The sequence below is a fragment of the Euprymna scolopes genome, chromosome 28 (genome assembly GCF_053919585.1).
Source record: "Euprymna scolopes isolate OS-2025 chromosome 28, ASM5391958v1, whole genome shotgun sequence".
NCBI classification, from domain to species: Eukaryota; Metazoa; Mollusca; class Cephalopoda; order Sepiida; family Sepiolidae; genus Euprymna; species Euprymna scolopes.
In genome coordinates, this window is record NC_136509.1 from 84,317,238 (window position 1) to 84,329,645 (window position 12,408).

The window sequence follows — 12,408 nt, forward strand, 5'->3', positions numbered from 1 at the left end:
TCGTTGTCACAGACAAACACAGGAAGACATTTTTAGTAACATGGATGAGTTGGCAAAAAATAATCTGAAGCAAAGAACTAGATCAGATATCCAGAATGTGTGTTTTTTTTTTTTTTTTTTTTTTTTTTTAATCAGCACTACTGGAGTGCTGTGATATAAAAATACAGGTCTTTCATGGTAAACAGATTCCTACAATGTAACTTTGTAAAATGCTTTCTCGTCCAGACTAAGGAAATAAGCGATAAATACATCTGGGTTTTGGACTTTTCAGTAATGAGACCCCCCCCCTCTATGTAAATATCAAGTATTAATTCAAAAAATAAAATTATCATGAGCAGTTAATTCTTATTCCCAGCCAGCTGTTTTTGATCTCTTTACTTGCCCCCCCCCCACCACCACCACCTTGATATACAGTATAATCATGTCGACATACTGGTCCGCAGATCACAAAAGATGAGTAATGTTGAACCTGGTCAGCATTAAAATGGGTGACCATTTGGGAGTGGCAGGTACTGTCTGTGCTCCGTTTATCTCTATTGTTTTCAGTTGTCTTGGACTTCTTGCCGCTAGAACCAGGCAGTGCCAACTCGGAGGTGAGGTTGGGATTGTAAAACCCTTACTTTACAAGTGTATTCATTCCTCTCAAAGCTGAATGGACCTGTAGAAGATCTAACTTGCTCCCACCAGAGTACCAGTTAAATACAGGATTTATATTTGATGTGGGAGAAAATGCAGTTTCCCAAAAAGGAGCATTGAATTGGAACAAAAATAAAAATTGCTTTAGTCTAGAATTTATCCCTCACTGAACAAGGACAAAATATGGTGCTAAAAGTATATCAGAACAGGTACTACACTTTGCTATTTCATGCTACTGGTGATTCTATTACTTTGTCCCTTGCGCAAAGTTTTCCTACTGCTGACTTTTGTATTCTCTTTTAATTTCGGTCTTGAAGTAATTCTCTAATTTTTACCTGATGAGGTCTATTAGACCGAAATGTGAAGGCGTGCAGCTTACTTGCCATAAGTTATTTTTCATAGTAGTGTTCGCATGTTAAATTTCATGAACTGCATTTGTATTTCACTTTCCTGAACTTACCCTTTGTTTTTATTCTTCCATTTGAGTTTTTTCTCTAAACAAAAACAAAATTCTTGTCTCCTCCAGGAAGTCCATTCCATGTTCCTGTTGAAACTCCGCTTGATGCCACCAAAGTCAAATGCTTTGGTCCGGGTGTGGATACTGACAAAGGAATCCGTGCTAAAGAACCAACCTCTTTTACCATCGACGCCAAGGAAGCTGGAGAGGCTCCTCTTGAGGTGTCTGTCACAGACAAACTTGGTAAGACTTGCAGCTTTTCTTTCTATACTTACAAGTGTTTTTGTTTTTGTTTTTTTTCCGCCTCCTCCAGAATTTGCCTCCATAACAAAATCTATACTGTATGTACTGTGGGGAAACGAAAATATATTCCAAAAATCACATACATTGATAAAGTAGTTCAATTTTTATAAAGAAAATCATTTAATCAATTAATGGTATTCATGGGCATTACAATAAATTTCAAATTTTTTTTTATATTGTTTTCAGAAAGGTGGACAAAACAGCTGCTCTTTGGTTACATATAAAAAAAATTAAAAAATAAAACTTGATCAATTTACATGATTTTTGGAATATTTTTATTTTGTGTATGTATATCATACAGACTTTTTTAATAGAGGAATTCTGGACAAATGAATGGGGGTGGGGGCATTATATATTCCTCTTTTTTTTTTTCTTTTTTTTTTTTTTTTTTCACCTGGAAATATTTTCTTTAATGATTTATTTACTTTAATTTTAACAAGTCAGTGTTGTCTTCAACAGGCATAGAAACTTTCTTTCTTGGTGGTACCAGATCAGGCTGTCTGAAGATATTGGCTTCCTAATCTAAAATGCATAAAATATTGTCAGTTTTTTTCTTTTCCATTTTGGAAAACTAATGTTCTACAAAGCCAAAAATAGGTTTTTCTCTACAAAACAATAAAACTAAACACCATGAATAAATATTTAAAGACTGGAGAAGAGGTGCTCAGCCTTACTCGGTCATAAAAATGTTTATCAATATTTTAAGTCGTGCAGATCTTGTAATAGGTACAATTCTCTATCGAATATTGTACCTAATATATAATAGTGATTCCAAAAGTTTGAGTTGGATGCCATCAGCTAGAATCAAAACCAAAACCTTTAGATCTCGAGTCACGTTCCCTACAATTATCGATAGACATTTTAAATGAAATGCTAAAGCTACGAATCAATTTGCGTATGCGCAAAAGTAATATAAAAATGTGGGCAAGTTGAAATGAACATTTTTGTATTAAAACTTGCCAACAGTTCCTGTATGTATTATTCATTCAAACAGATTTTACTCGTTATAAACCATCCTTGGTGAATGATTACTATTTTCTGTTAATTTCGTTGTGACCAGAAGTTTAAGAGTTTATTGGTTAAATATTTACACGCACATCTACGCATTATATAGATATAAACAACTTGAAAAAAAACCTTTCCAAAATTACTGTATTCGGCATTTAATAAACCGCAATGCTTTGATATTCCATAAAACAAAACAACTAAAGTTGAAATGTTTATTTAAAATTTGTATTGACTTAAACTTAAAAATTTTTTTCCATAATTTTTTAGTTATTGTAGTTGTTTCCCTTGATTAATCCAAGGGAGTGAACTCTTCACTTGTTTTAAATTTCGGTTTTGCTTGTAGGCAAGAGACCCGCTGACGTTATTAAGACGGAAGACAACGTCTATCAAGCATCTTATGTTGTTCCGGAGGAAGGACAATGTCAACTTGACGTGAAATACGCCAATCAACACGTTCCTAAGAGGTTAGTATAGTTTTCCTATTATCGGTAACGAGTGTTTTTTGTCTATTTTTATCTTTATTTTAAACCTGACTATTGTGAGGATTTCAGTCGCGTTTTTTTTTTTTCCAAATTATGAAACTTTAAACACTTTGTACTTTTTTTGTCTGCCTTTCTATTTTAATGATGGCATAACTAATTGAAATTGGGAATCTAAAACATTGTAACCTCTTGAGGTATCTTAATTGAAGAAAAATTGAGCCTATTTCTGTTGTGAAACTAAATCTTTTCGTTTTGAACAAACTCGATTTTCAATTGCTGGTATCTATTAACTTGAAATTGCTTGTAAGACTAAAATCTATACACCTCACCCCGCCCCTCGATTTTTTTTTTTTTTTTTTTTTGTGCGAAAATGTGCACATGCACAGGTTTTACGGTAATCCACTGAAAAAAAATTTTTTTTTTATTTTTAAAGAATCGAAATCTGTAATTGTATGTGAACTTGAACAATATTAGAATCGTCCCATCAAGTCTAGACTGTTCTTGCAATGCCCCTTTTCCTGTTGATTGCAGTATCATGCTATCCCTGTGCAGTTCTAGGAGGTCCACTCCCCCCAGGTTTGGCCCTCTCTCTTGGGTGTTAGTTTTAGGCTAATTGCCTGACGTGCTCCTACTAGAGAAGGCCGATGGGGGGGGGGGCTGCCCAGGTATTTTTGTAGGGGTGTTGACTTTTCAATCCCTTTCTGCCCCATGTCACATTCTCGTAAGAGAAACATCCAGTATCCTATGCAAGATTGGTTCTCACAACGTATTAGCTGCAACTTATGTTGCCACATCTGGACTGGTGCTCTAACCGGACTAGTCTCTTCCTCTTGGATAGGGTAAAAAAAACCTTTGCACCTAATAGATGCATCCCACATTGTCTACCAAACTTCAGACTCTAATCCCCACTGTTTTACAAGTACTTTTGCAGAATGTGCTTCAATGAGCTTAATGAACTTGTGTCCACTCAACTTAAAAACCTCTCACTTGAAAAGTAGCAAAATCTTAGCCCCCAGATACCACATAACTTTCTACCCGGGTCATGTCTTTGGATTTCCCATTCTGTTTCCAGACTGTACCAACCTGCATAAATTTAAATGTAATGTGAAAAAACATCTTGCTGTGCAAAGCCTCACTTTGGATGCCCCCTTATAAATATATAATATACTCTTGTTACTTGCTAGGTTGACAAGAATATATATTCCAAAAGTTGTGTATAACTTTTAGAAAGAATTTAAACTTCCTATAAACGTCCTAATTATAATTTTTTTTTTTTTTTTCTTAGTCCCTTCAAGATGCCTGTGAAACCTTGCTTTGATCCCAGCAAGGTCCGTGTCTATGGTCCTGGAGTTGGAGACGTTTCTGCTAGTCTTCCTGTCTCATTCTGCATCGATACCACTGAGGCAGGAATCGCTGAGTTAGAAGTTTCTATCCAGGTAAGCAAACGTCCCTTAAACCTTAGGTACGGATGCCAAGATTGTTCTTTGTCAGGACTGGACATCAGATTTTTACTAGAGTTGGATAAATATTGGTTAAAAATGTCACTGTAAAGTACATCCGATAATTTACTACTTTCAGAAATGCGCAAGCCATGTGTGCTCGTGTACCGAGCAATAGGATATCAGTTTAGTCGCTTCTATGAAGCATAAGGGTTTTAAAGAATGCAATGTCTCTCAGCTTCCTAATCGAAAAATGCAACTGTTTTTTTTTTCCTTTCCGTTTGCAAAACTCAAGTTCTGCAAAACCAAAATCAGATTATTTTCAGCAAAATTATCAAACCAAACACTGCTAACGATTACAGATATTGTCCCATTGACTACTTTACGCTCTTTAACCCTTATCCTCGAGTGGCCTCTGGGCCTTGATAAGTGGGGACTCCTATGTTTTAAAAAAAAAAAAAAAAAAAAAAAAATTTTTCCCAATATTACCGGAATCTGCATTTAAAAATCGAAAAGGGTTGATATGCTGGAAAACAAACCAACAGCTAATCTTAAATTATAACTTCCCGATTCTAGAACCAAGATATTTTTTGCATTGATTTTGTTAAAGTATATAGGGGGAAGGCCTTACAGGAAACGATTGTTGATTAACTTAATACTTCTATGTAATAACAATCAGAAACAAAGTTACTATTAACTTTTGAAGGATTTATGCAATTTATCAATGATTACTGGCTGACAACTCGTGTTTAGTAGAATAGTGTAATTTATGGTCTTCTGTGGGTGGGTGCTTCAGCTAGTTTTATTATGATGGCTATTTAGGTTAAGTTGTTTTTGCCCCCCCCTCCCTCCCTTAAGAGTCACATCCACTCAAATCAAGTGCTTAAAAACTGATTTGAAATGGCCTATTAAAATATGAAGAGCTGTTGCCAATTTATAACATGCCTCATTAGTTACCATTTGATTTTTCGTTCCCCTGAGTTGTTACTGAAAATTAAACTATAAAATGGGTAGAAAAATAAAAATTGAAGGAGAATAAACACTTTCTCCATAAAATTCAGATATCGAACTATATTTAGCATTTATACATTGCTAAGCTTTGTCCTTCAATTTGCTATCTACTTTATTGTAATGTAAATCTAATTATTTTAAGCTAGTTTAAGACAAGTTTTTTTTTGGGGGGGGCGTTGGAATTTATTAGGGTTATATAGTATGTGACTTTATTTTCTCTTTTGCTGCTTAATATATACAATATCGCTAAACAAACGACTTTGTCTACAGGGCTGGAGATAAACAAACAAAAAAAATATGCAAGTCTTTTTTCATGTAAGGCATTTGATTTCTCAGACCTGTGAGTTAAATTTTGGGTAATATTACCCACGCAAGCATTATAAAGAGTAAAAAAAATGGCATAATACATATGTACGTCTTCATATAAAATGACTTGTCAATCCAGAATAGCTGACCCTGTTTAAGTCAGCAGCAAATCGTGTTGGGCCAGATGTAATCCCCGTTATTAAATTTCGACATTTTAATCTCTGCTAGATGTCTGTATTAATAGTGACCAAGAAATAAATTTTTACTTAAATATTTGTCATTTTCTTCATAAAATTACAAAATTTATTGTCATTACTTGTTTAATCAAATATTTAAAATAAAAATTTTTTTATAGTTCCCAAATTAAAAAAAAAAATTTTTTAATTTATTTATAAAAAAAAAAAAAAATAGACAACAAATTTTATTTAAAAATACCACTCTAATTGTATTAATGTATTTCCAGATTTACTTTTTCTTCGACCTAAAATACACGGGATTATTTTTCAGCAATCACTGCTTTGCTTAGCTCCGTAAGATTTCCCGTTTTGGTCGGTTAATCTTTTAGTTCGTCAAAAATTCTTTTAGAAGTTTTCTTTTCAAGGCGCAGTCAGAATCGACTGATACTGCATTACGATAAGGAAAACCGCGTTTATCTCCCTTGATAAATCCAAGAGACGTAATTCAACCTTTTTAAAATTACTTCGGTAGAGTAACTTTCCCGGCTTTTTGGCTGGAATCAATGTAGTAGCTCTTCCGTTCCGTCCGAGCGTAACTATAGTAGTTTGAATTCATGTCCATTTTAAGTGCGCCCCCCCCCACTTTGTGTGGAGATGAATATTTACAACATTAAGAACCGAACTTGTGTCTAACTTTTTTGTGTGTGGAAGACAGGTAAATTGTTTCTATCTTATTCCAATAGCAACAATTTCCCTTGAAAATGCGGATATCAAATGTATAGAATCAGACGTATTTTTATGGATAAATGATAATCCTGAAATGCGAAAAATTCATGGTATAATTTGGGGGGGGGGTTGGCGGTATAAGGAATTGAAGAAAACTTGCTGAATTGAGATCTGGTTATGGATCAAATTTAATGCTAATCTTAAATATTTTAATTTTCAAATGAAATGTTCCATTAACCTCCCCCTTTCCCTAAAATCTTGAGATATTTGAAGAAACTGAATGTTGAGGAATGTTTGTCTAATATCAATTGGTAATATCTTCATCAATTAAAGATATCCTCTTCACGAAGAACTTCCAGCCACCATTTCTTTTCCTATGTAATATAAAGCTCAAGATAGATCACATTACAACACCTTACTTCTAGTAAAATTCATAATCTTTTCCATATATATATATATATATATATATATATATATATATATATACTTTTAAATTATACTTTTTTTTTTTTTTTTTTTTACAAAAGCATTGTCATTACGTTCATGAGCATGTTTCAGTCAGCTAGTTATTAGTAACTAGAGACCTCTTCAGGCGATATAGTTTATACAAAAGCTTAGTCTGTAATGAAAATATTCAGCATCACATTATCAGGTCCCATTACATGTTAATAGAAAAAATATATATATATATAAAATATAAAGGGAAATAGTTTTTAATATATGGGAAGATGGAAAAATGGGTGGAGAATTAAGGTTTATATTGAAATAGAGAAAAAAAAACGAGGATAAAGAAAGGAAGAATGAGAGGATAAGAAAACAGATAAGAAGTAAATAGTATAAACCTATCAAGGAAAAAATGCATGTGTCAGCTGCTAATGACAAAGGACATTCAGCAATGCGATGTATCATAACTAAATCTGTCGGGATTATGGGTTGCCTTGCGATAGGAACTCAAGTTAATCTCAATTAATTGGCGACAAAAACTCATTGTATTAACCTTGTTAAAACTTCATTAAAACTATGGAAAATATTAACCTGAAATTTATATAAGTATATGCAGCTTCTCTTCCAATTTCGGATTTTAATGTCAAATCACACTTCATTTTCTTTTGACGGATTAATTGTTATTTCTTCTGAGTTAAGGGCATAATGGATTCACTGATATAAAGTGAGTGATTTTGTGCTACGATACAGATACTGTCAAGAATTGTAAATGTCAACTGAATATAAGGAATAAATTATAAGATGGTCAACATCATGAATTTTGGAATATAGTTTTTGTCATTTATTCTCTATTGCTCTGTAATTACATTGAGCTTCTTAAATAATGATTGGTATATATAATATATTTCTACAGATATATATATATATATATATATATATATATATATATATATATTATATAATTTTTGGAAATTTAAAAAAAAAAAAGATATACAAAATTTTAATTATCCAACAAGGAGTACAAATAAACAGGACCTTATTCCATGGAGTTCCGAAAAATGCAATTCTTTTCATCAGGGAAAATATACATTAAATCTTGCAGCTTCATGCATTTAAAGAATCTACAAATATGAAATTAATCAAACTTGAATCAAAAGTTATGGAACAGTGATAGTTTATAGGGATTCAAAGATTAAGAAAGCAGGAAACGGGGGGGGGGTATAAAACTTTTTTTTTTTTTTTTTTTATAAAACGAGTATATCAAGATAAATGGTAGGCTCTTACAGAATTGAAAGTTTCCAGTTTTTCAAATTCCATTTGTATTGAAGTTTCAAAACACAAATTGATTAACGCGTATAATTTACATGTTTTCGTTTGTATGAATGCAAAAAAGTCATAATGTAAAATTTGTTTTTTAGCCGATAAACTAGTGTCTAACTACTTTATCTTCACTTCCAGAGACCTGATGGCACTTTCATTCAGCCCATCATTACTGACAATGGTGACGGAACCTTCTCTGTAACCTACACTCCTGAAGATGTTGGTGTTTACACCATCAAAATTAAATTCGGAGGTGTTGAAGTGCCTAATTCACCCATCAAAGCTAAATCCAAGCCTGTTGGTGATGCCAGCAAATGTAGAATCACAAGTAAGATATCCGGTTTTTCTTTTCAAATTTATTTTTATATGCACATATATCTATACTATAAAAGAAATAAGGATGCATTAAATCTAGACTTAATCATTAAAGGTGAATCATTTGTGTACTTATTTTGGTGCTAGCCCAGAACACCTTCTCCACCAAAAAAAAATCTTTGTGTACATGTGACAAAAAAAAAAAATACAGTAATTACATAAATGTTTTATTATAAATTAAGTGCTCTTGAGATTTTTTTTTTCCAGTGCCTACTGTTAAGAATGGCTTTAAAATCTCTCCATTTCTAATTTTAAATTATCTCCCTTACCTGTAAAAGATAGCCTATTGTTTAGCCCAAAAGTTATATATTTTTTTTTTTTTGTTAAAGTCTATTCTCTCTCCAGTAAATCTACAAAAGAATATAACTTTAATTCAATCCAACTTTACACCCCCCAAAAAAAAAGAAAAGAAAGGAAGCACATCACCTAATGATGCAAAAAATATGATTTGACTCGCTGATTTAAATTAAAATATCTATTCCACAAAAAAAAAAAAAAAAATTGGAACTCAGCATTAATTAACCAAAAAAAAAGTTGATATGCCGTAAAACCAAACCTCTCCATATAGCTCATATGTATGAAGAGTCTGAATGCAAACCCCAATAAATCTAAATTAGTTTGAATTGCAATCTTAAGCCATAAAATACCAAATTTAAATCTCTACTTGACAAAAGCTTATTTTGTGATAGTGCAAAGAAATTTATACTGATATCATTTTATAAAATATAACTCTGGAGTGTTGAAATGCATTTTCGTCATTTAGAAAATGGCGTTTATCGCATTTGCATTCAAACTTTCTCTCATATATATTGTAACCCGGATATAAGAAACCCGGATATGTGTTGTGGGACCAGAAGTCTCTTATACCCGGGTTACACTTATATATATCACATTCCCCATATCACTATCTTGCATGTAACAAACGACAATCCACTAGTATCGTTGCTAAATAATATTAATGATAACCCATCGCTTTCCAAAAACTGTAAAGGCCATGTCACTTTTGCTGAAATTGTTTCCAATTTTGAACACCATGGAATTTCCATCTAACTCAACTTTTTTTTTTTTTTCTATTTTGCAGAGGGTATGGAAAGAACTGTTATGGTTAAGAAAGAAACTGTAATCACCGTGGATGCTTCCCAGGCTGGAACTGGCAAAGTGACTTGCCGTATCCACGATTCCAATGGGCACGATATTGATATTGACATCATTGAGAACCCAGACAACACCTTCAGTATCCAGTTCACTCCTCAGTTCCCTGGAACTTACTCCATCAGTATCCAATTTGGTGGACAGAGCATTCCTGATGGAGAATACCCGATTGAGGTGAGTCCAATTAAAATGGAACCATCCTGATTACAACTGTTTTTTAACTTTTTTTTTTTTCTGGGCTCAATCTTGGGCACTTCCCTGTACTTTCTCATTTTGGCTCCCACCCCCTCCAAACAACCAACTACTGTACTAAGTGTCTATTAAACTTAACATAAGTCTCCTTATTCTTATGCATACACTGACTTCCCTTGGGGAAAGCTCATTTCTCTAGCTTACTTGCCATAGTATATTCTTTTACTAAGCTCTACTTGTAAATACAAGAAAACATTTTTCATTAGCTGTTATACTCCATTCTTAGGATTACTCCAGTCTCCCTTATGATGTGGAGTAATAGGGGAGCGGTCAAGAATTTTTTTTCTGGTATGACTCTGCTGAGGATTGAACCCTGGTCATCCAACTCGCTCATTCCAAATAGGCTTTTTTTTTTTTTTTTTTTTTTTAAAAGAATTCTAGCAGTGCTCTATAAGGAAAAAATGTTTTCAAAATAAGACCGTGATAGACAGATTGGCTGAAGTTTGATATTGAGACCTAAAATGGTTCTCCATTATAAAGTTTGAAACCTATGGTACCAATTGCTTATCTTATCTAAACTTCTGAAAATTATAATTTCGGAGTTAAATTATGTAGAATTATAACAAAATTTATTTAACAAAGTGTAAAAGGTTTTCGAGTTTTTGTTTTACTGTACACATTCGAAAAAGTTGTCAAAAAAAGACAAATATATAACAAATGTTATCCAAGGCAAGATAAGTTACTTTTCTACCTAACTGGATATGTTTTTAGTGTTTTTTAGTGTAACCTGTTTATTCAGCTCAAAAGTGTTTACTGATGTATTGGAAAATTTAAAATGGCGCCCAACTCTTTCACACGGTAAGTTTGGGAAAAGGAGTTAAAAATTTTTTAAAATATGCCAAATACTGTTAAAAACCCACCAAATATGTCAATGTTACGGTAACATATATTAAGCGAGTTTCTAACAGTATTTTGTCTAGTTTTTTTTATTTATAACTCCTTTTTCCAAACTTACCGTGTCCGGCCGCCATTTTAAATTTTCCAATACATCGGTAAACACTGTATGTTCTTCGAGCTGAATAAACATGTTACACTAAATAAAAACACTAGAAAATTATCCAATTAGGGAGGAAAGTAACTTATCTTGCTTTTGATAACATTTATTTGTTATTTGTTTTTTGACAACTTTTTCGAATCTGTGTGTACAGTAATACAAACCCAGGTTTTTTTTGTTTTTTTTTGGGGGGGGGGGGTCCTAATTCATGTATTTTTAATGAATGGCTCATCTCGTCAGAAATGCTATTAGCAAAATAGATGTGGATGATTATAAATTTTGCTTAGCACATGAATTGAAATGATATAAAGGATACTCCACATGGTTGAAAGAATGAGAATACAGGAGTACTTGTTAAATCTAATGAATATTGGTAATTCCAAAATGAATTGCAGTTTTACTCCTGTGTCAAACAAATTTTGTAATTCTACATAATTTAACTCGGAGCAATAATATAAATGGAAAGTCTCTCTAGCCTATTGGGCTTTATCTGGTGACATTATGGTCTGTGGGAGTAGATTTTTTTTTTTTTTTTTTTTTTTTTTTCATTACATGTTCACCCCCAAACAAGGCACATTGCCACTTTGATGTAAGGGGCTACAATTAGGGACACAGGTTACAGGGGCACTAGATGGAGAGTTGGGCAGCAAGATGTCGGTTCACGTTACACTTTAACTTCTGCATGTCAGTACAGCAGTTGGAAGCAGGAACCTGAAAGGGAATTCTAAAGTCTATCAGTTCTGGGGAAGAAACTACTGGAGTAGAAGGCTCTTGCATCTAGGGATCTCTACTGTGAAGGGGTGGGATTTTACTGCTTGTTGGTTGTATTTACGTAGAGGGGGGGTACAAGTGCTTGCAGTTCGTTGGCACATTCACCGTTCAAGTACTTGTAGAACAGGCAGAGAGATGCTACATTACGTTAATGGGACAAAGGCTGAAGCTTGGATGACAGTTCAGGACCTATTAGGTTAACGACTCTCTTTTGAATCTTATCTAAGAGTGAGACTAGTAGCAGATGCACCGGCCCAAATGACGATACTCCATACATGGGCGAATGGTGGCCTTATAGAGGCACAGAATACTTTTGTTAGTTATTGGCAAGATTAAAATTACCTCCTTTGCAAAGCTAAAAAATTTGAAAGGATGAAACTGGTGCAAATTTTCTGAAAACATTTGGTCTAAGTGGTTGCTAGAACAGATTAGCATATAAAGGTGTTGGTTCTAAACCTATAACGGCCAATGAAATGGGGGATGGGTGAAAGAATTAACTAATATTTCCACCCTTATTTCTAAGTTCATTCTCGACTTGCATAGATTTCTATTTATC

General features: G+C 33.3%; 1 protein-coding gene across 17 annotated transcripts in view; it reads left to right on the plus strand.

Annotated features, from left to right (window-relative positions):
* LOC145249706 (filamin-A-like) overlaps positions 1-12,408 on the plus strand; it is a 302,081-nt gene that overhangs the window by 218,804 nt on the left and 70,869 nt on the right. For all 17 annotated transcript variants that reach the window (XM_080111571.1, XM_080111574.1, XM_080111573.1 and 14 more), the window contains 5 exons: positions 1,163-1,336; positions 2,748-2,868; positions 4,172-4,322; positions 8,447-8,636; positions 9,765-10,009. In XM_080111571.1, coding sequence (XP_079967697.1) covers positions 1,163-1,336; positions 2,748-2,868; positions 4,172-4,322; positions 8,447-8,636; positions 9,765-10,009 — 881 coding nt within the window. The remainder of the gene's footprint in view (positions 1-1,162; positions 1,337-2,747; positions 2,869-4,171; positions 4,323-8,446; positions 8,637-9,764; positions 10,010-12,408) is intronic.